Source organism: Elaeis guineensis, chromosome 14, assembly GCF_000442705.2.
Source record: "Elaeis guineensis isolate ETL-2024a chromosome 14, EG11, whole genome shotgun sequence".
In the NCBI taxonomy this organism is placed as follows: Eukaryota; Viridiplantae; Streptophyta; class Magnoliopsida; order Arecales; family Arecaceae; genus Elaeis; species Elaeis guineensis.
The window spans coordinates 25,549,154-25,576,415 of NC_026006.2; the positions used below are offsets into that span (position 1 = coordinate 25,549,154).

Genomic DNA, 27,262 nt, shown 5'->3' on the forward strand with positions numbered 1-27,262 from the left:
AGTAAAAAGCCTACTGCTAGCACCAAAAACAATGGATGGATCTGATAGATTACAGCCTTATAATTGGATGCATCTGCTAAATGAATCAACTGAAACCTGATGCAATACAGTTCTAATATAGCAAATTTAAGGGGGGAAATTAATGTAAGGAAAAGAAAATATTTTCAGGAGAACAACACAAATGCTAAACAAATCATGAAATAGCCACTTTTCATTCTGGAAAAAAACTTGAATAAAGAGCTTTCTAGGAACTCACCAGATGTTGTTCCCTTCTGTCTGAAAAACATTAGGCTTCGATCCAAGCTTCATATACTTCATTGTGCCGAAAACAAGAAGGTCACCTCTTCTTCACTACCAGAAACCTGGTGGTGAAACCTTACGCCTCATTCCCCTGTCCCTAGCTCATCATATGCATAGCTACACAACTGCCCCACGTGCCCGGCAATCTATAGCAACAGAAATAAAGAAAATCCACATTTGGGGGAGAGAAGCTTTGAAGGTGGGGTGGTTGAACCTGAGCCTGATTTCGATGATCACATCACCTACAAAAGCAAAGACAGCATCTGGAGGTGAGGGGAGGAGATGCATTGAAACCACAGACAATGAGCATCTTTTCCAACAGTGGAGAAGGGGGTGTAGGGAGAGCACATGAACAACTGCTGAAAGGAATCTTTCTCAAGTTGAGGAAATCCATGTTGAAACTCCTATACATAATGATCAAATAAAAGCCACAAAGAGTTGAAGAATGATAGTAGCAGGACAAAAGACCAACTTCAAATCAACAAATGCAAAACCGACATTACAGTGAAAAACTAGGAAAGGAAATTGGATCTTGTGTATATATAGGATGAGTTCCAAGAAATTGCAAGCTTAAAAATAAATTAAACCAGATGAATGGTAGAATTCAAGGAAAATTTATTACTTTTAAAAAAAAAAAGAAATCTATACGAGCATGCAATAGAAATTCATTAAATGCAACCAAATTATATGGGGTTGAAAAGGAAAAACATGGAACAGATCTCCACCAACCCAGCAAAAGAAGAACAACTACTGAAAAAATGGAAAATTTTTCCCAGAGCAAAACACCAGCCGAGAGGAGCAGTTTCAAGATTGATTAAATGCACCACAAATGATGATAATAAGCAAAAATTTATAAAAGAATACAATGGAAGAAGTGGTAGAAAGAAAACGACGATCTTTCTTCATAAAGTGGGGGAAAAAGATCTTTTTCATGAAATAACCACAAAAAGGAACTAAATCCAAGACCTTGTGAACCTATCAAAAGAAATTGAGAACAGATACATGAATCTTTAGAAAAAAAAATGTTTTGCTATAAAATCTCCAAACTTCAAATCGCAAGAAAGAACAACTTTAAATCTCGTGCGTCTTCTCTTTCCTCCTGTTCCCTTCTTTCCCTTGGGGCTTGGAGATCCTTTATTTTCTAAGAAGAGAGAGTGAGAAACCCTAATTAGAGAAACTCATCTGTCGATGGAAAATTGGAACCAAGGGTTCGTCCGGTAGAGGAAGGCATAGGGGAAAGCGACAAAAATCTAGCCATTGATGGAAGTAGCAAAGGCCAAAAGCTCTAACGAGAGAATCTTAAAACCCTAACAATGGAATAGAAGCCTTTGGAGTTTGGATAGAAAGTGGGTGGCGTAACTATGCAAGGCTCTGCATGAGGCTAGTGGCTAGTCAGCACTCTCTGCAGGAGGCGGACGGGTTCGATCCAATTTCCCACAGAATGATTGAAGGTCCAAAAGCCTAAATGTCGAAAGGCTATATAAAGTATAAATCCTGTTTAAATTTAAACGGATATAAATGGGTTTTATACTCGATCTGATCCGACACGTTTAGTAAACAGGTTAAATAGGTCAGCAGGTCAGAACCCAAACCCGACCTATTTAATAAACGGGTTAAATAGGTCGATTCATTTATGATCCGAACCTGTTTAGATCAAATCCAAATCTATTTATGATAGGTCTAACATGGGTCTGGTTGGCAGGTCGGTCCATACTGGATTTCTATTTTTTGTTTTCATTCTTTTTTTTTTGTCAGATAAATTTTTAATGAATATTGATATGTTTTAAGGTCCTTACAAATTGTTGAGCCTTCTTCCCTCCTCTCTCTCTCTCTCTCTGAGCCTGAGGCATGAGCAAATGAAGATAGGAGAAAAGAAAGCGTGACCTACTCCCTGCTATTTTCTTTTTCCAAAGATAAAGAGAAACATGCAGTTTTATTCCACACATCTTGCTTTTTGATTTGGTGCATTTTTTTTGGAGAATCTCTTTACTCTAGCTGATATATAATTATATGTATTTAATTAGCCTTCATGATCTCTTTTGGATGTTAAATTCTACAAACGTATATGTTGTCAGGGATTCAGGTCCTAGCGGGATGTCTCGAGATGTCCGATGGGACACCGGGATGGAATACCATCTTATGTTTTGGGATAGGCCATCTCGTTAGCGTCCTAGCATTCCGATTGGGATGTCTTGGGACATCCTCTATCCTAAGTGTCGGGATGGGATGAGACGGCGATGTATTCCGTTTCATAGAAAAATCAAGACAGTCTCGTCTCACGGGATTTAAAACCTTATCTGTTGCTGCAGAAATTTATTTAGGTCGGCTTGATTGGAGCTGATCGGTGACCACAGGTCAGCGACGGCAGGACGGTGGTGGTAGAACCTGCAAGATAAGTCTCTGATCGGAGTTGGCTTTGGTGGGGACCCTCCAACGCTCAAGTTAGAGTTCTGAAATAGATGGAAAGGAGTGAGAGTGTGTTGGGAGAGAAATGATTTTATACTTTGGAGGTCCCCTGTGGGCTTCTATTTATGGGCAGAGGTTGAAGGGCTGTGAGAAAAAAGGAGAATCAGATGCTTATCCTTGACTTATTTGGTGAGATACTCCCGTTGTCTTCTACTTTATCTGAAGAGATATATTTATTATCTCCTGTCTCATTGAGAATAAAGGAGAATCAATGGTTAGTCCTGCTTTGTAGGATTAAATATTCTTGTTATCTTTTTTCTTATCTGCTCATAGTAGGTTGTCATGTGGATTCTGAAATTTTTTTCGGTTGGCGTAAATCAAGGTAGGCTCTGATACCACTGTTGGGTTCCGGTGGTGCAACGGAATGCCCAGGTATTTAAAATTTTCTTTCAGAACACCCTAATGCCCAGAAACCCTTGATAATACTAATCAAAGCATAGATCTACAAGAAGTATTAAGAAGCATATCTTTTGAAGTCTGATTTGGTGAAGAATTACTTCCATAAGACACACAAGTGTCTGTCTTCCAACGATGATCCACACAGGAATCGATCCAAGGACAGCGCTCCTTCACTTTGCTTCAAGAGTCCTAACTCTTAGAACTCGATTAGCCTCCAACTGATCAGACCCTCCTTTAGATCCAAGTCTAAACCTCTTAGAATCTCTTTTTGACCTTGACCTCCTTCTTTAGGACCTCTTAAACCCTTTGTCCTATTAGGAATAGGCTTGTCTTAAAAGAACAAATCTTGTCCTAAAGACCTAGAGTTGTGTGAGAGGGAGAGAGAGAGTGGATAAGGCTTGCAGGAATTAAATGATCAACCCATCTGCCGTTCCCTATTTATAGAATTAGAAGGGACGTCAAATGAGAAGTCATGCCTCACCTGAAAAGCGATATCACAATAACGTATCAGATATCTGAGAGTCTTCAAGCAGAAGGACTTATCAGAGTTGATATGTCGATTCCTGCCTTCCCACGCGCCTCGCAAAGTAAATGGATGCATATGGCGTCCCATCTGGAATCAGATTCATCCAGAAATTGCCACGTGGTGAGGGCATTCGAATCAGATTTTAGATGATAAAATAAGCAGATATAGGGCACCTCCTTTTGCCAAAAGCAGGACTCTTCATGCGACTCTTCGCATGATCTGCTTCTCACCCATGCATGCCAAGAAAAGTCAGGCATCCCACACCCCATTCAAAGGCATTTCACTTTTTAAAAAGTGTGCCAAGGAAGTAAGAGTCTGATCTCCATGTCCTAAGGGTTAGAGATCCAAAGGACTCTAGTCCTTCTGCATGCCAAAAAGCAAGTGGGCATGCGCCGCACTTTATTTTTAGTGCCAAGAGTCCCTAACCACTTGGACTTTTGGTTTCTTGATGTGGATAAGGGCTTTAGGAGCCCCATTTTAGGTTGCCTCTAGATGGCTAAACCTAATCCAAGTGCTCATCAAATTGGGTTAGCCAAAAAGCAAGATTTGAGATCAAATCTGATCTCCAAAGGAGCTAGGGTTAGCCACATGTGCTAGCATGCTTACCGGCTATCTGATTGGATCCAAAATTTCAATCAACCATATAAAATGAGTCCTTGGTCAATTTCTTTGTATGTGACCCATTGAGTTCCACATTTAGCCAGCAGTAGGTCTGGATGTAAGTTAACCTAATTTGATTAGACTCTTTTTTAATCGATTAAGGTCCAAATCATTTCTAACCCGAGTTCAGCAATTAGAACTCTTTCTAATTGACGATCAAATTAAACTCTTTAATTCGATTAAACCTACAAATCAAGATTTACATCTAGCAACGTATTATAACTACCTAGAAGATATGAAATTTGGTGGAAATGCCAAATATATCCTTCAGTGGTAAGTTATCGTATAATTCAATCCTTTGATCATCCCGCATCCCGAATATGTTCACGAGTATGAAATTATGTCAAACTCAAACACATATTCACATTGATTCTCCATCAATCAGTGATGACTCCGATGATAAAGCATTAGAAATTCTTTTTAATCTTCATCTTGCTTTGGCTAAAGACTTTCTGAGTTATCTAGAGATGAGAATGCACAGCAAGGTATGCTGAACCGGTACTGCCGGTCGTTTCGGCCGGCCGACGGTACGGTTCAGTATGGCTTCATACCGTATCGAACCGAATCGAACCGACGACCCGAACCGGAAGAAAAAAAGAGAGAAATAGAGAGAAATAGAGAGAGAAAGAGAAAGAAAAAAAAGAGAGAGGGGAAGGAGCCGGTGGGGCCGCCGGATGGCCTCCGACTGGCCGCCTGGCCGTCGGAGGGCACAGTCCACGCGCGCGGCGCCGCAGGCGTGAACAGGGGCAACGCCCTTGTTTCGCAAATTTTTTTACAAAACATGGTTTTAAGTGAAGTCAGCAAACGATTTGCCGGCTTCACGATTTTTGTTTTTTTTTAAAAAAATTTTTAAGTCGGCAATCCAGTTGCCGACTTCATAAGTTTAAAACAAAAAAAAAATATTGAAACAGACATCGCCTGTTTCGAAGAAGGGGGTGGAGCCGCGGAGTCCGTGGCTCCACCCGCTCGATCGGTCTCAGACCGTCGGTGTCGGCTCGCCGGCCATCGGGAGCTTTGCAATAGAGGCACCGTTTTTCCGGTAGGTTCCCCGCCCTCCCTCCGAGCGCTCTCTCTTTTTTGCTCTCTTGAAAGCCCTATCGGGCGATACGGGGCTCGGAAGCCCTCCGACGGCCACAGCCAGCCTCTGCTGGCCTCCAACGGCTCCCACCTCTTTCCCTCCCCTCCCCTCTCTCTCTTTCTCACTTTCCGTTCTTTTTTCTTTGATACCGCCGGTGTACCGATTTTACCGGTCGAATCGTGCTGGTTCCCCGTCGGTCCGGTACGAGATGGGGTGTACTGGCCGGTTCGGCACGGTATGGCAAATCTTGATGCACAGGATGTCATCTCTTCTTATTAGGAGTGATTGATTTTTTGTGGACCGACTCACAACCTCTATATACATTCCACCATATCTAGAATATCTCGTACACGTCTTAATGTCATGCCTGGACATGAACCAAAATATGGATTCATGTGCATAAGATTCCATAGTGGTCTCAGGTTTAAGGATCACCTGCACAACTCTCACTTAGAAAATCATCTTTTGACATGCAAGTAAGGCTCCATAAGATATTTTCTGTCGGCGAGTCAATTCAGTGAACTCATTTCCTAATGAGCAGCCACATCTTTGTATTAGTCTCATACAAGTGACTTATGAAATAAGCCACCCTTTCCATCGAGCATACATAGGATGTGCCAGTCTATTTGGAATATTGATCCTTGACTCAATGTTCCTATGATCAGGAATGTTTTGGATTAGGATTTTAGGATTTTAAGTTTCACAAGCATGAACTCTTCATGACCCTAAAATCATTACCTTAATCTATGGGGTTCATCATAATCTTAAACACAATAAGATGCAGCTATAATGATGAATCAATACCTCATTGCATTAACAAATGAATAATGTTATTACATAAGTTGGAAGTTTACAAAGAAAAGTCTCATCGCATCACTCATGCGATTGGTTTGTAGGGTACTCTTCTTTCAATTTATCTCCTGCCTCGTTGGGAATGAAGGAGAATCGATGATTAGCCTTGCTTCGTTGGGCGAGATATTCTTGTTATCTTCTTCCTTATTTACTTATGGTAGGTTGTCACGTGGCTTCTAAGATTTTTTCTAGCTGGCATTAATCAGGTACAATAATTTTTCGAAATATTAGCAGATGTCGGCCATCATCAAAATTGGACTGGGCCCAGCTTCCTTGTGCGTCTGCTTTATTTGAGGAAAGAATTTCCTACACATAATAGTATCATTTCCAAGCCAGACCTGAATTTTATATGATTCTTAGAGTTATGCCTTGTTGCTTAGTCTTAATTGTATTACCAAAATAGAATAACTAAATATATGTTTCTGTAGCAAGGATTAAGAACTAGCATGAGTCTTGTCCGTGTTAGTCAAAAGACAACATGTACATATTCTTCTGTGTGACGCATGCTAGTGATGTTCCCAACCATGTGCTAAGGCTCGTGGCCGCTGAAATTGGTTTGACATGCAATGGCATGGACTGATAGGGGTTGGCATGGACTGGCACACACAACACAAGGGTAAATACCTCTGTGTCATGCTGTGTGAGTACCTCACTGGCACTATATGTATTGTATAGCATGGGTATAATATGGACTGGGAAGATACTTTAGTACATGTTTGGTTCTATAGCAAATGGCTTTTGTTGAAGCATTTCATGGAATTATAAGTGCTTTAAAGAAACGCATGTTTTTCATTTGTTATTAGTTGCCTCCAAAATGCAAAAGCTCCTTTTAAATGATAGTGGAATGGGAGATAAAGGAATTCTAGAAATTAATGACTGAAGCATCATGCGCTTGTGCTATGTTGGCCTAGCATTGGCCTGACATGTGTCATGCCCTGCCCTGCCATGCCAATGCCTGGCATACCTGGCGTGCACTAGCATTTGCTGGACTCTGCTAATGTTGGCTATTGGTAAGCCACTAGCGCAATACTTGCTCTACTGTTCTGATGGGCACTTTAAATTGTGATGGAGATATAGGAGTAATTAGTTCTGATGGGATTTGGTCTTGATATAAGCCAGATATAACCTAAATGGTTTAGGATTTTGGCTTGAAACCAACCCATTTATTTGAGGGATGGCTTTGCATTTGTGCTTGAGTTTAAATGTTTGACCTTGTTACTTTTGTGCCTAAGAGCAAAATATTAGTTTTGCTTTTCTTTCAATGCAACTGTTTGATTTCTGTTATCAGACTCTGTTGTTGATTACTACAAACATTTTGTTTTTTAATACACTTATTACTTGTTTAAGCAATGTCAAAAACACATTTTTACCTTTTGCTGCCTTAAAAGTTTGCACTTGGAACAATTGGCAGCTGTTTGCTGTCAAATGGCTGCGACATTTATCTGTTTCAGTCCTACTTTTCCTCTCTACCTTCTCTTATAATTCTATGCTGGTGCTTGGCTTGTCCAATAACTACCAGTATGTCATAAATTCTTTGACTTGTTCTTTTTAGATAAATTTGGAACATTAATTTTACTTTATAGCTGTATGTTATCTTACAGTCAATCCTATTTCACATGCTGTTCCTTTTGAATGTTCTCAATTTTTGTCCAGGTCATCAATTTATTTTGTTCAACTTTTGCATGTTTCTGAGTCTCTCTCTCTCTCTCTCTAATTGCCTATTTGCTATTTCACTGCTTCCTATTTCTGACTCTCAAATTTTCACGGTATCCCTATTTGTTATTTTCCAGGCTTTGGAATGTTTAGTGCGGCTTGCTTCTGTAAGGCGGTCTTTGTTCACGGATGATTCTGCACGATCGCAATTTCTGGCTCATCTAATGGCAGGCACCAAAGAAATACTTCAAACAGGCCAAGGTTCATGTTACAGAATGCTGTCATTTTCATTAGTACTTGTGCATTACTCTTTGAAACTTCTTTCTTAAAGATTTTTTTTTCCTATATAAAACTTATCTTGACCCTAAAGATCTTATATCATCATCATGAGTCCAACAATAGCCAATAAGTAGTTCATTTTTTTTGAACCAAAAAAAGTAGTTGATTTATTAACTAGTGTGGAACAACAAAAGGACTAAGTTGCATAGGTATTCAATTTATTTTTTTAGAGATGTAACTGTAAATTGCTCTTGCCAGATTGTTGGCGCACAAAAGATGTGGTATGCATGTAGCGTCGGGAAATTTAGGAGTAAAGAGTGTACAATTGAAAATTTGAAAGCAGATGTTATCCAATAACTTTTTGAGAATTTAATGCTAACCATTAACAATACACATGGAAGTTTAAGGTATCACATTAACCATTAGCATATACACAAGGATGGCTTTGAAAAGAGTTAAAGTACGCTGGACTAGTATCATGCTCCATATCAGTCAGCTACCATTTCGGTACTGTATTGACATACGGTATGGTGTGGCATGCCGATTTTGAACCAGCATGCCGATTTCGAACCAGCACACCATTTATTTTAATTTGTTTGGCATTTAATGAAAGGTAATCAATGTTTTTTTGGTGTTTTGAATGATTTTAACTCTAATTTGATGTTTCTTGATGTTTTTATTAGGTTAAAACACTAATTTGATATTTTTATCACCTAGTACTACTTAAATGATTTTTGTTGACCTTGAGTTGACATTGGAGTTATTTTTCTGCATTACCATGGCATTGTGCTGAAATAATGCTACCCTGGGGAAGCAAAAATCTGGCAAATGTGTTATTGGGTTTGCTACCCTAAGTGATACTTTTTGCACGAGTGGAAAAAAGATTCTGATCCAAAGCTGACCATAGATCTTTGAGTAGGTAGTTAACTGGCGACAAAATTTCATGGTAGTATAGAATCAAAACAATGATGGTTTTTAAAGCATTAGGCCAAAACCAAAATGAAAAGGAGAAAAGCCAGAGATTCCAACCTCTTACACTTGGATAAGCAACATACAACATCTAAAATTAATTAGTGATATTTAAAATATGCAATGATACAATAAATTAGATATATTTAAAGGAAGATTCGTCATTTTGGTATCGGACCCTATATCAGTACCATCTTATTATCGGGTCAGTATGTGGTACTTTATGGTAAGGCTCAGTGTAATGAGTGTCAGTATGGTATGATATAGCGTATCGGTTTGATACAGCATACCAATTCAGTATTGGTATAGGACGGTGCCGATCAATATAGCAAATAATTTTTTTAAGTACAACATACATACTGACATCTCAAATTTGGCGGAGTGTTCGTAGATATCGTGATCATTAGCAAATCAGGAGACATTAATCAACCCCTCCAACTAGGTGGCATTGTAATCCTATACGCTCATCCCATAAGGAACATGTCTTGGTTTATAATGATCCCGAATCTCTTACTGAAATTCTAGCTTTGAGAGATATCCTTTATTTGATAATACGATTATGGAGAGGCCCATCCAAATATGCCAACAGTAAAATTTAACTTGTAAGGTGCTTTATGCTGCGTAAGGTAGTAGTCACTAGAAGATGACACTCCAGATATATCAAATTCATATTTATATGGATCATAGGCTACCTATGGTTGCACGTAATAGCATCTAGCATACAACTCAAAGCCTAAAATGTCTAAGGATCCTACTCTACGTGTGAGGGTAAGGATCCTACTCTACGTGTGAGGCTATCTATAGCTTCTGTGTTCTCCTGAACGACCTAGAAGAGCCCATATCCATGCAGTCCTATCCTCACAGGCTTTCCTTGCTTGTGCACTGTGGTCCTTATTCTGTTTGGCATGCATAAATTGGGATTCATGGTGAATGGAAGACCATTATGTGACTGTCTCATAAGTGCTGGTCTCATGTTCTTCATTTCCTCGCTTGCCACTAGATCCATGATCATTAGAACTATCATTGTTGCTCTCCCTGGTCTGAGTCTTAGTGAGCTGACTGCACCTCCACTCTCTCCATTGGGGCTGCAATTGTCTTTACTTTGCCTTTCAAGATGCTTTGAGTTGATGCATCCTTTTCCTTCATCCCTCTCTTTGCTTGACTATTCTGGAAGGATTGATGTCGCCCTCTTGACTGAGTCGATCGGATAGCGTGGTAACCTCATCTAAGCAACTCTCAATCATATCTTTGGGAGGATGTCTCGGATATATAGTCATGAGATGAACGGCTCCCCACTGATCCTATGGCTATGCCTGATCGGTTAGATGCATGCACGAAATGTTGTGATTTGCCTATTGCTCTGGATCTGTCCTAATCTTGTGGGCTATGAAATTAGTTTGTCATGGAGGTGATCCTAGCTCATTGAGTTCCTGCTCCTACTGGCCCACAAGCCATCCAATGATGGAATCATCTTAATCCTGAGCAAAAGCATTGTGGATTAGATCCATGTACTTTAGCTCTATTTCCTCCTGAATTCACTTCAGTCGGAACCTCAAATTGTAGTGGACATATAAGAAGTTATTAAGGTGCCACCATGTTAGACGATTCCTCTACTTGCTGTGGATGAGAGTAGAGGTAGACTAGATGTGCTTGGCCACTTGAGAAGACTATTTGGAAGAGGATCCGAATGGCTAGTTGCTTAAGATGTCTCGCTGATTGATCAAAATGAATCCACTATTCAGCTGTAAAAGTATTATAAAATATTACATGAAATATAGTATCATATTAGTAACTATAAAACATCACAACACGTAATATTTATCGTTGATATCTAATGTACTTGAATTCATAAATTTTTACTTATGATAGCTATTGAGACTCCAAAGTTATCAGTGCCCTTTCTAAATATTTTTCTTTATAGAAAAGAGACATGTTATAATATGTCAATGATCGAAAACACAAGTCAACTTATGCATTTCACTTAAGTTAACTTACATCTTATTAGACACAGGGCTATGACTTTTGGATCAGGCTTCATCTTATAGCTCGCATTGTGCAGGGTGGTCAGAAAGTTGTCTTTCATATTGATCCCAGGTAGTTTGGTTTAGGTAGCAAGCTACCAATATAATTTGCAATTGTTTAAATAAAATTTTTATAAGTAGGACTGTAGTAGTCAAATTTTCAATGTTTTTTTTTATTTACTCGATGCAACTCTCTATCTATCTGGTAGCTCCATCTCTACTGAATGATATCAATGTACTCTTGGGCATGCTTTGGATCTACCTCTTTGATCGGTTCTTTGTTTTCTCCATCATATGATATAGCAAGCCCATCTGGAGGTACTTGTCATTGTGCACAGTTTGAAACATGGTTTGCCGTATCGGGCCGAACCGCCTGGTACGGGACGTACCGAGTCGGACCAGTCCGGTTCGGGCCTGCTTTTCGGAAAACGACCTCGAACCGCACCGAACTGTCCGGTTCGGTGCGGTTCGAGCCCATACCGCCCGGAATCGGGCGGTATAGCTCGGTTCGCCGTCGGTTCGGAGTGAACCGAACCGTACCGCCCAGGGGTTCACATTGGGGGGGAGGGGGGAAGGTGGGGGTCTTTTCACGTGGTTGGGGGGAGGGAGGGGGAGAGAAATGGGCGTGACCCACTTCACATGGGGGGACTTCACATGGGGGAGGATCTGGTGCTTTAATAAGCACCAGGCCTTCGGTGTTCTCTGAGAGTTCTCAGAGAACACCCATGGCCGTGGGCAACTTAATCGTTGAGACCTCCAAAAAATTAGAAAAAAAGGCAAAATTTCGTGAAATTGGAGTGATTTGAGAAGAGGCTGATCTTTGGTCGGAGGTAAGATAATCTGTTATTTTGTTAGTAAATATTTTTTTTTTATTTTTGTTGTTAGAAATAGGATAAAAATGAGATAAAATAAAAATAGGAGAAAATCATGCCAAAATCTTATGATTTTGGTATGATTTAATTATATGTGATAGATCTTTGGAAGATTTACACGATGACACCAAAATTGTTAATTTTTGTTAATTATATATTTTTTAAATATTTTTAAATATTTATTTATTTAAAAATTAAAAAAAATTAAATTTTAGAGAAAAAAATTAGAGTTTGAGAATCATGTTTAGAATGATTCAAGCTACTTAAATCTAATTTCAATTTTTTTTTCAAATATTTGAAATTAAAAAATTATTTTTTAATTATTTAAATTAAAAAATTTAATTATAAAATAAAAAATATATAAAAATAGTGTTATATTTTAGTTAATTTAAAAATATTATTTGAAGTATATAACATTTATTTTGAATTTATAAGTTTTAAAATAATTATTAAAATTATTTTAAAATTATATATAATTATTTTAATTATCATTAAACTATCGTGTTTTGTTATACTTGCATATATTTTAATTATATATATATACTGCGAACGATCTTGCACGTGGAGTAGGATCCATGGATGTATCTGGATCATCCTCGCATTATGGATCCTATTATCTACAACCACCTTATGATCCATATGCATATGGTGCATCCGAGGCATCATCTTCTAGTGGTTACTACCCTATCCAGTCTGGAGCATCTTACGGATCAGATTTTGCTACTGGCATATTTGGATGGGCTCCTCCACAACCATACCATCATCTTGAGGATACTTCTCACAGTCAGAATTTTAATGAGAGGTCTGAGATGTCTTACAATTCAGAGAGGATGTCTTATGGGATGATGAATATTCGAAAGTACAGTGCAGCTTGGCTAGAGGGTTGGACTGATATCCCTTCAGACTATGTTGATGATCCAGACATCTACGAGCGTCACAGACACTCGACAAGAAATTAAATACAGAGTACATCTTAAGGTTCGTATATCAATTATTACGCTTTGTACTTAAATATTTAGATACATTTTAATGCGTATTTTATATATTTTTTCTTTAGTTTTAAGATGACATAGTTGAAATATAATATAAATAAATATATGTTTGAAATTTTGGATCAAAAATCTTTGTACCGCAACCTAACTCCAAATTGAACCCAAATATGTCAATAATATGCAATATAATGCCATATTGAGGTTGTATTTATCAATTATTAACTTCAAAAATCCAAAAAAAAATTAAAAATCGAAAAAAATATTGTGTATCGGTACCGGACCGGTACGTCTGGGCATACCGTGTGTCGGTACGGTATGGTACCATACCGTACCATACCGATTTGGCACCGGCACGCCGTCCGGTACCGGTACAGTGAACTTTGGTCCGAAACACTTCATAAATGGCTTGATAGCCTTCATTATTTTCTTGGCCCACTGTCAGCGTGCCTGCCTCATCACCAAGCTCTCTACATGGCTCACCTTAATGTTGACCCTCGCAATCTACTCTCTTACCACTCAGCACTAACAATCATCTGACACAGGCCTGCTGTCCTCCCAAGGAGCCTATCAATTGCATTGTAGTTAGTAAAAACCATGTCATAGCTAGTCTCAAGATCCTCTCTTATGTGTCTCCTCATCAGTGATAGGATCCATGTGTAATTATAAATAAATCTGGTGATGGATCGGGCTATCTCCAGTGTCTGCTACATCCTAAAAATCTTCCTAATCTCCATCAACATGAGATTGATACAATGTGCAGCATATGGGATTTAGAAAATATGTGGCCGTCGTTCCATCAAGATCTTCCAAGTGGTCGTATATGATGGCACATTATTAGTGATGACCCACACGATATTCTTCTCTTCTATCTGATCAGTCACCTCCATCAATCTGAGGATGTACGTGGTGTCGTGCTCCTAATTGGAAGCATCAACCGACTTTTGAAAGGAAGTCTTTGTGTCACAATATATTAAAAAGTTGATGATGCTTTATTTGGTAGAACTGGTCCAACATCACATATCATCGTCAGTTTATATATGGATCACTTGCTCTTATATGAGGCAATCCACTTTTGCAACTTGTTGTTAAAGAGCTCATCATTGCTGTCCTTCAATTTTGGAGGATCTGCAATTGAACTGGGAACTTGTATGGAGAAAATGGTAGACCTATAACACGTGTTGCTTGCTACATTCACTAAGATGTGGCTAAAGTGGAACCAAAATGAAATAGCTTGCCACATATCATTCTTCTTGTCCTTTTTTAGCATGGTATTAATCTTCTGCTGCTTCGAATCTTGATTAAGCCATGTGACTTTAGATCATGGATGGTGGTTTCTGGGGGAATCTTTGTAGAGGACTTCGTTCGATTGCCAAAAGCCCCTAGCATAGATGCAAGTCGGCCACCACCTCTATGATAGCCTCCTTGATTAAGGAGGTTCTCCTGAACTCTACATTTGCTTCGTCGATCCCAAAACCAGAGCCCCACTCGTACTGTGAGGGCCAACATCAAGCCCTTTGCTTGGCCACCTTATCTTGTTGCTACTGATCATCCAAGTTTGCCTGAATGATAGCTTGGATCTGTGCCTCCTTATCATGTGGAACGAAGGCCTTCTTTGACTTTTTGGAGTAATAGGAAGATGGTTCTATTGCTTGATGATCCACCTCCATCTTCTGGTAGTCCTCTTCATTGCTCTGAAATCACTGGTGCTTCTTCATTTGCTGTCAAACCTTCTATAGGTACTAACATTCATAGATGTATTGGGATAATCACTAGCTAGGTGTTGCGTTGACTTGGTTACCCATCTTTTTTTGAACTCTATGTTGCACTAGTTGCACCTTTAGTGATGCCAATATGAGAGCACTTGTCTATGATCTCAACCAATGTCACACTCTGCATCTTTCTTTCTCAATCAATCCATTCCTGTAGGTTATTGAGCACATGTTAGTATATTAATTATTTAAAAATAGTAAAATTTCACTATGATGAATTTTTTTTTTGTACGTTAGAAAATACTTTCAACTTATCCATATATAGTACTAATTTTTCATATTTTTGTATTATTTATATATTTTTAATAACTTTTAAATCTAAAAGAAATTAAATACCAAATATTATGAAAAAAATATTTTCTACTTCAAAAAGTACTTTTGAATTATCTAATACGTAGTACTAAATCTTTATTTTTTGTGTATTGATTATATTTTTAAAATAATTTTAAAATTAAAGAATATTTTTTAAGTATAAAAATTTTGAAAATTAATTTGAGCTCAGATCCATGTAGCATCTATTGTGGATGCTCCATATATTTTTCTAAGTCCATCGGCATACATCAAAGGCTACTTATTTCTCAATTTTATCTGAATTTGAGCCTAGACTACTGTGCGCATGATTGTCCAAACTTGTATAAATGAATGCCAAATTTAGAAAAAAGTAGTTTGTAGCCCTTGAACAAGCTTCTAATTTTATAATTTTATAATTTTTAATTTTTGTAATTTAAAAATATATTTTTTAGTTTAAAAATTCTAAATTTAATGAAAATTAAAAATTTTAGTCTTATTACGTAGATTATTCATAGATCTGTAATATATCATGAAATCATACCAAAACAAAAAATTTTGGCATGACCTTTTTTTTTCATTTTTCTTACTGATTTCAGCCTAAAATAAAAAAAAAGAAGAAATAGAGAGGGGGAGAGTGGGAATACCTTGAAAGAGGCTTGGATCTTGCATTTTATTGTTGAAATCAGTGTTTATTTTTGATTTTTGGGGGAAAACTGGGGTGGACTTTGAAGTGGGGGGCATGAGAAGCAACGGAAGCTTCTCATGGACTCTCTCTTCAATTATAAGTGGGTGGGGTCTGGTTCAATATTGAATTGGTGTGAGTTGGGCAGTTCACACTGGTTCTGCTTCAAACCAAGCAGTTTAGTGCGGTTCACACTGTTTCGGTGCCTATTTCAAATTTTGGGGGCAAACTAACCCGATTTTCGGGCGGTTTGGTTCGGTACGTCATGAACTAGGTGGTTTGGTATGCACCGAAGTAGGCGCTTTGGGACATTACCATATACATGGTTAGAGTTCACTTTCAAGAGCATAAGGAATAAATATCAGTTCAAAATAATTTAAATGGATATAGCTATCGGTGTACAAATGGATTATAAGTTGATAAGAGAGCATCATGGACTTTGTAATAGGTTTTAGATTTTCTACCATTTCTGAAAAGTCAAAATTTATGTTAACCTGTATAGTAACTACAGTAACTGAACTTTGTTAGAACTCTTTGATAGAAAGGAGTTTACCATGAGTGGGTTAATAGGATGAACAAGTGAAATGCTCATAGCATGGCAATAGTTTTATTTGGCTACTGGCCCACAGGCCTCTCCAAAACATGCATTGCTGGCATTGTCCCTTGTGTGCACAAGATTTGTTCTTTTGATTTTTGATTGCTATTTTAATGTTTTGCTATTTTAGTATATTTAATCCTTGTGCCAAGAATTGGTCATCACACAAATTTTATCAAGCTCTTATAAACAATTGCATACTTGCTGTATTTTGTTTTTTAATATTTGTGAGCTTGCTAGCTATGCAAATCCTTGTGCATAAATTCTTATTATGTGCTTACTCAGATCCACAGAGAAATGTTATTACTATGATGCTTCTGGTTAGTGAATTTGGGTACTGTTTATTTTCGTGCTAAGCACACTGCATTCCCTAACTTCGTTTTGTTCGATTGACTTTGAAATCCTTATATTTCCAAGTTTTCCCATGTTAGGAATTTAAATTAGTCCCTTTTCCTAAATTTGCCATTGACATCAGGTGCAATTAATTCATTTATAACTAATGTCATGTTTAGAGCAAACCATTAATCATACCTTGGTTATAACCAATCCATATAGATATCAACCAGGCAACGAGGCTCACAATCAAACATAATCTATCAAGGTTTGACTACTGGACTGCATAATGATAGAAGATCGGTACAATATAGGTACTGATAATATGTCGAATGGTACCAGAACTCTAAAAGTAACATTTTTTTCTGTTTTGAAGGCATTTATGCTTTGTCCCTGATATTTTAAGATTAAAGACACCATGAAACTAGGCAGCCCACCTAGTTGTCATAGGACTGGCACCTCTTTCGTGGATTTTGAAGTTTTGAACCATAAGAATTTTATTTATTATTTAATTTTAACCATCCAACTAGATAGATATAAAATAGGTATTAATCATTTTGAGGATGAGTGTTACACAATAACATTTTAAAGACCAAAATTTTGAAGACCAAGATTTTATATAAAATAATAAATATGAAATAAAACTTTATATTTATTTAATTTTGACTAATTAGTTTAATAATTTTTAAAAGAATATGAAATAATAAAAATATTTTAAGATTTGTTTAATTTATATTTTATATTGAAAATGGAGTAGTCCAACTGAGAAATTATATGACTTTAGAATATTTGCTTAGTTGAAGAAAAAATTTTATAGGATGTCATACGACAGCTATGCTTTATGTTATAGAATACTGCGTAGCTAGAAAACAATATACACGAGACAAGTGTGACCAAAATGAGAACATTGAGATGGATGTGTGGTAACGCAAGAAAGATAGACTAAGAAATTAAGTTATTTATAAAATATAGAGATAACATCAATTGAGGACAAATTGAGAGAAGGATGACTTTGACGTGTTGGACATGTACAACATAGTCTGAGCAACGTGATAGCATGGAGTGATTTGATAGGTGAACAAGGAAAGAGAGATAGAGGTAGACCTAAAATTATATGGAATGAAGTAGTGAGGAAGGACTTGATATTGCTGCATCTTTTAGAAAGTGTGGCCCTAAACAGAGTATAGTGGAGGAAAAGGATTCACACAGCCCATCCCAAGTGGTTTGGAATTAAAGCTTAGTTGAGTTTGAGTGTTTACACAAAGGAAAATAAGAAAGAAAATAAAAATTAATGAGTGGCTGTTACCTTACTAGTGCAATTACTTATGGGCCTCAGTGCAGCTGGCCCTTACTAATTTTATTTCGGTGCTGCTCACAGAAGAAAGGAGGGTTTAAAATGGTACAAACATTCTACTTTCTTTTTTAGACTTTCAACAAATTATGAATTCTTCTTCTTGACTGAATTCTTTGTCCTTTAGTATCTTTGACTGATGGTCAACAAAAGAATTATTTTGCTTGTCTATCCCTTTTGTAGTTCTCGTAGATTGCAGGTTAACACCTTGGAGGTTTCACGTGTCTCCCTTGTCTGATTAGAACTGTAAATTAAGCAGAACTCTCTTCTAGCTGCTCCTTTTGAATTTGTGGTTTTGGTTAACTGGTTTGTTTTGTGGGGCCCAAAATGGGTGCTTTACTTTCTTCTCTCCGTTTCACATCCGAGGCTTCTTTAAGAAGGGATTTCCAATTGCTAAAAAATTTGCTGGGAACACCAGCTAGTATCTTTTGATTCTTTTATTTGGTCCTGGCCATCAATTAGTGGATCGTGTAGCTGCATCCGTTCTTATTTAGAAAGTTGATCAATTGGTCGAAATGGATGATCTCTTTGTCCAAAGTCGATCCTTGCTACTTCAAATAGATATATAGCCTTCTCATAGAATCCAAGCTATGATTTGAAGATTGAAGGAATTGAACATCTTCTGCTCAGTCAATCTGGTTTCCTCCTATTCCATGATGCCTTGCGCTAAAGCTGTCCATAAAAGTTGAGCAGATCCTCTTGGAAGACTAAATTGTCAAGCACCAACAATTATTAGCGTCTTGAGCATTTTTGATGAACGTTACATTCCTCATCCATTTAAACCAACAATATTTATGTTTGTTCAGCATTGATTTAAATATTTGTTATGTCATAATATTAATCTAATAAACCATATATTTTTAAAATTATTTTTTTTAGGTCTTGCTGATCATGATAACTACCATGAGTTTTGTCGCCTTTTGGGGCGTTTTAAAGTAAACTATCAGGTAAACTTTGTCCCTTCTTTGCTGATTAAATTTCTAAACTTATACAGTTCTACAAATATTGGTTGATTGCTCGTATACCATGATTATGAGATGCAAATGACCAATGCTGTGATGTGGAAGAATGTAATAGAATTGGCTGCCTTATTGTCCATTCTACTTGTTTCATTTTTTCTTCTAAATATTAATTATATAATTATATATTATATCAATTGTGTTATTTTTCACGCTCATGTGTATGTATTTATGTACATACACACATACATATGTATGTATATGTGTACATGCATATGCACGCCCACACACATATATGTAGATAGACAGACTTGACTACACTTGAGCAGATCTCTACTTAGATTTGATTAGGTCAAGATCGGATGATGGGGATCCCACATGGATGATCCAAAGCATTGGATGTGATCTACTATCTATAAATTTCATACTCATAAAAAATCACGTGATTTGGAGACCCTTAACCCACGCATCAAATGATTAAAATATTATTTTGGTTTAATTCACCTATTCAATTTTTTGACCGCTTGACACATGAGCTAAGGGTCTCTAAATCACATGATTTTTGGTGTGTAAGCAATTTAGAGGTAGTAGATTATATCCATTGTCTTGGATCATTGATACAAGGCCTCCATTGTCCAGTCTAGACTTGATCAGATCTAAGTGGAGATCCACTCGAGTGTAGCCAACTCTACCTCTATATACACAAGCACATGTGTACCAATACATATGCACATACATAAACTTATATCCATGCATACATGCATGCCTATATGCCTGTGCATGCATCTTACAATTGAAGGTGAGATTTTACTTTATGCAGGTTTTAAGTGCAAAATGTTGATCATCTTTAATTATTTATCAGTTTTTGACCATTGTGTACTGATTTCTCCTTTGTGTTAGAATAACATGCTGGTTTCATGGCAATATTGTGCATTGTTTGCAGTTCTAGGGCTGCTCCAGTAGATATTTGTAGACAGTGTTTCCAAGGTAGTAATGGACTATCTTCCTTAACTAGCAAAAAGTACTACATTTTCAACTTCTTGTATTAAAGGGTTTCCTTAGACTCATAGCGCAGTGGGTTGTTATTCTGTTTGTTAGGTACTTGTTTTTCTGCTTTAATACTTTTTGATGTACCTATTCCAAATTCATTTTGTTGCTTTAGTGTGAACTGTGATGATTGCTGATGGGTTCTTCCATTCGTTTACATTAAAAGGAAAAAGAACCATGATCATTGCGGCTGAGAAAGTTCCTATTGTTTAGCCATTTAATCCTGTGGTTTGCCTTTAAAGAAATTGAAATTGCACGGTTGATTGCCTTTGAATTCTTTTGTTTATCTATGTTGTTTCTTTAGTATCTCGTATATTTAATTTTCTTTTAAAGGTTAAGAATATATGGACTTGTCTTTCATTATTCTGATAGGAGAGGCTTCTCTTAGTATTGGATTTCGCTCAAAATTATATTGATGTTAGATAATAATTCAGAGATGACCCCAAGTAGTTTTGGTATGCTGTTTATCTGTGGAATATACTCTAGAAATGTAGATATGGAATTGGGTTGTACAAGTAGCAAAATTAACTTGAAAATGGAAAAAATGGTAGTAAACAGTTACCATCGTGCTTAACTTTTATTTGTTATTTTGTTTCTTTATTTAATTATTCATATATTGTTTTAAATTTGTCTTCCTTTTGTTAGTAACTCAGGATGGAACTATTCACCCACCATCTATGCAATCAATGCCCTAAGGTAGGAATATCTGTACAATGTCCTTTCTTGGGAGGTGTTGACAACCAACCATAATAAATCTGTTTAATTCTTCATTAGGAACACCATCTCCCTCCCAACTTACAGTTCTGCTCCATTACAAGGCCCATTTTGATGGGAAAAAGGCTGTCAATCATCACCATGGTTGTCGTTGTATAACATCACGTTGTGGACTAAGCTTAGCCTTCAACAAAAGAGCTTGAGTTGTGTATAGTATTTAATGCAAAGTTATCTGCCTCATATTGGACCATATTAGCCAAACACTGGATTCAGTTATTTTAACTTTGTTTTATTGACATGCATTTGGTTCCTTCTTTTCTTCCAAGCACGAGCTTTAGTTTATACCATTGTTTGCTGAACCATCCAAACAGATGGTTCAGGCCGTGCCGAACCATATTGGCAGGATACCGATTCGGTTTCGGCATGAAAAATGGCATAGCGGCCATCTCAAATGGAGGGAGAAGAAAGAGAGGAAGTGAGAGAGGGGGGAGAGAAGAAGAGGGAGAGGAAGGGAGGGCCTCTGATGGCCGTTTGAGCTCTTTTCGAGCTCGGTAAGGGCAGAGGGAGGGAAGAAGAGAGAGAGAGAGACCTCGTCGGATCACTGGAGGCCCTTGGAGGCCTTCGAACGGGCGGAGATGTCACCGCGAGCTCTCCGACGGCCGGCAAGCCAGCGTCGAGGGAGCGGAGGGCGGTTGTCTCCGGCCTCAGCCACCCCTTAGCCTCCCTTTGCTTTGGACGGGCGGCGCCGCCGCCGTGAGCTCTCCAATGGCCGATGAGCCAGTACCGAGGGAGCGGAGGGCGGCTGCCTCCAGCCTCAACCGTCCCTCGGCCTCCCTTCACTCCCTCGATGCTGGTTCGTGGGTCATCGAAGAGCTCCCAGCGGCGTTGCCACTCGTCCGGAGGCCTCCAAGGACCTCTGGTGATCCGGTGAGGTCTCCCCTTCTCTTCTTTCCTCCCTCTGAAAGAGCTTCGATGGCTTCCGACGACCGCCGGAGGCCCTCACCCTCTCCCCTCCTCTCCCTCTCCCTCTTCCTCTTCCTCTCCTTCTTCCCCCCTCTCTTCCTCTCTTTCGTCTCCCTATCCCCTTCTCTACCTTGTTGGTTCGCACTGGTTTGGTCCGGTACGGACCTGTACCAACTCGTACCGTCGGTTAGCCGGCATAGGTCCCGGTTCCGGCTCCGAGAACCTTGGTTTATACTTATATCAAGTTTCTTCTTTTCTACTCATGTTTATATAGAAAAAATTTTGAATTCCTTTCTGGAGCATTAGGTCTTGTGTTATGCATGTACAGCTAATAATTATATCTTTACTCTTTAGAGTTTGAATCCTAGAAGCAGGTACTAGTACATCATTGTGCTGAACACATTAGTTTCTGTCCTAACTCCCTCTCTTGCTCCTCCTCTCTGTGACACATTAAACTGAGAACAACAAAACATATATTGTATTATGCACTCTATGAAACACATTCCTGTCCTCACTTCTAAGATATAAATAATGGTTTTGTCACCATTTCCTTTATATTTGTTCCATAATCTTGCAATGAGCATCTCTACGGGTCTACATCTTGGCATCCTGGGTTATTTGTCTGAGATGGACATCATGCAATTATTTATCTCGTTCTTGCCAACATATTGGCATCTGGAGTGATTTGATGGTCCATTTTGCAGGATTATTGAGGACTTTGAGCATAGTGATAAGGGAGTATTATAGTCATAGTATGGAATGGGTTTAGTTACAGGCCTGTTTGAATGAACTCGGTGTTTATTTACTAACTTTGGCCTTACTACTACCACTGGTTCATATAATTTGAAACACGTGGTCCATGCTTTGCTTCATTATAGTTTGAAACATGTGTTCCATCCATCAACAAAGTAGTCGTTACTACTCTTAAGTCTGTTGAAAGCAGTAAGCTTGGCTCCTGCTTCATATTGTTTTGAGTTTGAGCTCCATAATAATATGTGGGTCCTTTCATCTATGGATAGTTACTTGGAAATTCTTCAAATATGAAATTTCCTGCTGTATAAAGATCTCTTTAAAGTCCCAACTGTTATTTATTTTAATGGAATTTTGCATACATGTATCTGTACCTTTGTCAGTGTGACTTGCCACAAACACTGTGAATTACTTGGTATACTCTGAATAATAGAATGATGTTGAATATTACAAAAATAGGCTTGATACACTGTTAATAATAGATGAGATCATGAAAATGACATTGAAAATTTTACGAAGAAGTAAATTTAAGCTGCATTCTTCATTCTGTCCTGGTCAGATGTTATATGAAACTTTGTCTGGGATGGTGTAACCTCCAATCAATCAAACATCAAATATACAGTAATCTAATTTCTGTTGCTTGAAGTGTCTCATTATGGATTTATACTTTGGGGGGCTATTTAGCTGGGGAAGAGGGTAATTGCTTATCAGATGTTTTGTCAGCATTTTTCCCTTTGTTTTCTTAGTTTGGGTGAGAACTTGGGATAGAAGAATTTATCATCAAGTGTGGAACGCCTTTGGGGAGATGTGCATTCTAAATGGTCTACTATGTTCAGTATTATGTTCAATGAAATGAGTCTTAACACTAGGTTTTAGATTCATCAGATTATGCATGTTATCTAATGTTAGCTCTGCTCGTGCCTAGTTCAATTACATCTATAGTTATGGCTTTGTATTCAAGATTGACTTAATCTGATGTCATATGTAAATGCCTAGTTGTGTTCTAATTGGAGGATTTGTTAACATTGATTGATGTGTAAGATAGGAATGTAAGTTCTAGGCACTAACTGCATGTTAATTGTTTCATATGTTCAATTGTATGCTTCAGTTGTCTGAGCTTCTGAACATAGAAATCTATGGTGACTGGATACGTTTTGTAGCAGAGTTCACTACAAAATCATTGCAGTCATGGCAGGTTTGTTTGGTATCCTTCACTCTTTTTGTGTTTTTTGGTGGAATAAGATGTCGATGTTTATTGACTGTTTACTATACAGTGAGCTTTCTACAATGCAGACAACTAATGTTGTTTTATTGCCTCTTTGCTAGTGGGCTAGCAGTAGTGTGTACTACCTTCTTGGGCTTTGGTCCCGGTTGGTGACATCTGTGCCTTATTTGAAGGGTGACACACCAAGTCTGCTAGATGAAACTGTGCCTAAAATCACTGAGGGTTTTATCAACTCGAGATTCAATTCTGTTCAGGTATAAGTTTGTCCTCTGGATTCCTTTTCTCATGCAAAAGTGCAGTCTTGTACTGACTATATCCATATCAGGCTGGTTTTCCAGATGACCTCTCAGAGAATCCCTTGGACAATGTTGAACTTCTTCAGGATCAGCTGGAGTGCTTTCCTTACCTTTGCAGATTCCAGGTTGGTATCTTTTCAGTTTTGTGCTTTCTAGCTTCTTCAATATTTATCTGGGGTCCCTGGTCTGTGTGGAAAATTGATATCTATTCAGTCTCTAGGATTTTTATCATTTTAGTCTTTGGAAGATGTAGAAAGCTGATCTTCAAGCTTGCATTGTTGTTATTAATGCCTTATTTTACTCCTGAGCTGCAGTATGAAAGCAGTAGTTTATACATTATAAAGATTATGGAACCTATTCTGCAAGCTTATATGGTATGTTCTCATTGTAGATTTGAATGCCATTATTATTTTTACTGAATTAGATTTTTTTGGAGGGACATCAGATTATTCCCCTCCCCTACGTGAGGATCTACAGCATCTCTTAACATTTGTAGGAAAGAGCAAGATCACCAGTTCCTGGAGATGTCAGTGAACTTCCTGTGATTGAAGGACAGCTTGCCTGGATAGTTCACATTATTGCTGCTATTCTCAAGATCAGACAGACCATTGGCTGTAGGTATGTAAATGTTTTTTGTGTTAGTTTTCTAAATAATGTTTGAAGTGGATGAGGTAATTTTATCTTTTCACTTTGCTGTTTCAGTATGGAGTCACAGGAATTAATAGATGCAGAACTTGCTGCACGAGTTTTACAGTTGATAAATATCACAGATGGTGGGTTGCACTCTCAGGTAAAGAAGCAGAAAATGGGCTTCTCTGCCATTCAAAATTTGTGATACGCAGTAAACTTAAGCATGGACTAAATACTTCCAATATCACGATTCGTTTATGCTTTTGTACATGCATATGATTATTTACTGTTTTGTCCTTTGGTAATATGTAAATGGTATAAACATGACATGGACACCACAACAACTGGGGTATTTTATTTGAATGTTTGAAAATGAAGAAAATGATCTGATATTCAACTGGGTTTCTAGTTGGTTGGCCAGTTATGCTTCCATAAGGGAATTAGCGAAGGGAAACTTATTATAGTCTGTCATTTACCCAGACTGCCTCTACACTCTCATCTGATATGTAATTATATGTTAAAATATGCTGAAGCATCATTTTGGTTTACTCTCACATTCCCTTTTTATGTTCCTACTTGTCCCATTTTGGTTGACTTATGCATAGCTTGTGAATTGTATCTGGTGCTAGTATTAAAGAAAAGGACTGTCAATTCCTATGTTGAAGTTATTGTATCCTTATGGATGATGAGAATTTAGATATTATTTCTTAGTTTTCCTTCTCTGTTCTGGGTTGAAAAATTTGGGAGGGAGCTCTAATTTGGTTCAGGTTGCTCGTTTGCAAGCTGGATGAAGTTGGAGTTGGATATAATGTAGGTAGGATTGGGCTTGGTTCAGCCCTTCACCCAACCCAACATACCTAAATTTCACATGTTGTTGTATTTGCTATAGGGTTCCAATGCTGGTAGCTCAATGAAGATTTGATATTATATTATTATATATTTGGAGAGAGATGCACCCACAGGTCTGTCACTATAATTACCTAGGTCCAAATATATAGGATGTACCTCCCATGACTTGAACCTAGAACCTCCAGTTGCTAGGCTGAGGGGTGTGACCACGGGCAAACTCCAATTTATGATATTCTATCGTACGATACTATAATTATCATGAATGTCGATTGTCAGATCAATATCTGATGGACCTTGTGTTCAAATCTGGATGGTAGCATTTGGACCATGTCTTACACAAAAGAAAGGGAGATTGATGTTTATATGAATGTATAAATTTATACACTAGAACTCTGTATAACCGTTGATAAAAATTCATATTTGTTTGTGTGAAATGTCTGATCCTTAAAAGATTTGGATCCAGGTTGATAATCTGTTTGATTAGTCAGATTATTGGATTTGATCTGGTTAACAGGTCAGTTTCAGGATGCCCTCATTGCGGTCCAAACCTGATTTCTTTCTTGACACTTTTATCTTTAGTGACTGATACTTTGATCAAATGTTATAAGTAGAAATAGAATCAGTATTTCTCTGGTTATTATTGTGAGGATGAGATCTCATTTCAAAATTTCCTTTTTGATCCTACATTTTTGCTGCTTTTTGTCTCGTTATAAAGGTTTTGCTGTTTAAAAGTCAATAAGGAAAGCACATATTGTTTGCTGCATGTAATCCAATTTGTAAAACATTTAGATATCACACACCTTAGGTGATCTTTTGACCATTTGAAGTTGGATTTATATAGACATCCCTATTCATTTCCACGAGCACTTTCGCCTCTATATAAGTAATTTTTTACATCCCTTGTGTTAAGAATCTATGTATAGGTTCTTCTCTTCTGTTATCCCCCTTTTTTCTGCTAGTGCCTTCCAAGGTCTTTTTCACCATTGCTATCCTATTTTGTTATATTCTGCACCACATCATCCTTGATTAGTATAACTCCTATCTGTGTGTTTCACCATTTAGTTCTAAATCAGGTGGTTAGTGTTGTGCCTGTTACTGACCTTTTTTTTGATGGATATCATAATACCTGTATAATGAATTCTTTTCTCTCCTCAGAGATATTGTGAGATAAGCAAGCAAAGACTTGATCGTGCCATTATCACCTTTTTTCAAAATTTTCGGAAGTCATACGTTGGTGATCAAGCCATGCATTCATCCAAGGTAAGGGCATTCAGTATTCAAGTTGTATGCTTAGATTTATTTTTTATATACAAGTTTGGTGCCTTCACTTTTCCTGCAGCAGTTATATTCAAGATTATCAGACCTTCTTGGTCTCCATGATCATTTGGTCCTGCTTAATGTCATTGTTGGAAAAATTGCTACAAATTTAAAGTGCTACACAAAGGTGAATGTTCAGCTGTCCTTCTGTATTAATGTCTCGCTTTAAGGATCTAGTATTGAATTTCTTTTTGCATATGCATGCAGAGTGAGGAGGTTATTGAGCACACTTTGTCCCTTTTTCTGGAGCTTGCCTCTGGGTAGCTTCTGTTGCTGAAAATTTGTCCTATTTGTCCAAATTTTGGTGCCAAGTTTCTCATTATTTGGAGTTGCTTGCAGATATATGACTGGAAAGCTTTTGCTCAAGTTAGATACTGTAAAATTCATCATTGGACATCACACAGTAATTCCAAACCCCAGATAT

General features: G+C 37.7%; 1 protein-coding gene across 7 annotated transcripts in view; it reads left to right on the forward strand.

The window, feature by feature from the left end:
* The window catches only part of LOC105033147 (uncharacterized), a 94,323-nt gene that overhangs the window by 17,836 nt on the left and 49,225 nt on the right, over positions 1-27,262 (forward strand). For 6 of the 7 annotated variants that reach the window (XR_012136734.1, XM_073248430.1, XM_019846545.2 and 3 more), the window contains 12 exons: positions 8,072-8,195; positions 18,968-19,035; positions 23,630-23,716; positions 23,848-24,000; positions 24,072-24,167; positions 24,357-24,416; positions 24,539-24,660; positions 24,745-24,832; positions 26,677-26,781; positions 26,861-26,965; positions 27,046-27,098; positions 27,178-27,241. Coding sequence is in view for 6 of the 7 variants with exons in the window: in XM_073248430.1 (XP_073104531.1) it covers positions 8,072-8,195; positions 18,968-19,035; positions 23,630-23,716; positions 23,848-24,000; positions 24,072-24,167; positions 24,357-24,416; positions 24,539-24,660; positions 24,745-24,832; positions 26,677-26,781; positions 26,861-26,965; positions 27,046-27,098; positions 27,178-27,241 (1,125 nt within the window). In the remaining variant the exon portion in view is untranslated. The remainder of the gene's footprint in view (positions 1-8,071; positions 8,196-18,967; positions 19,036-23,629; positions 23,717-23,847; positions 24,001-24,071; positions 24,168-24,356; positions 24,417-24,538; positions 24,661-24,744; positions 24,833-26,676; positions 26,782-26,860; positions 26,966-27,045; positions 27,099-27,177; positions 27,242-27,262) is intronic. The other variant, XM_073248432.1, reaches the window with a different exon arrangement.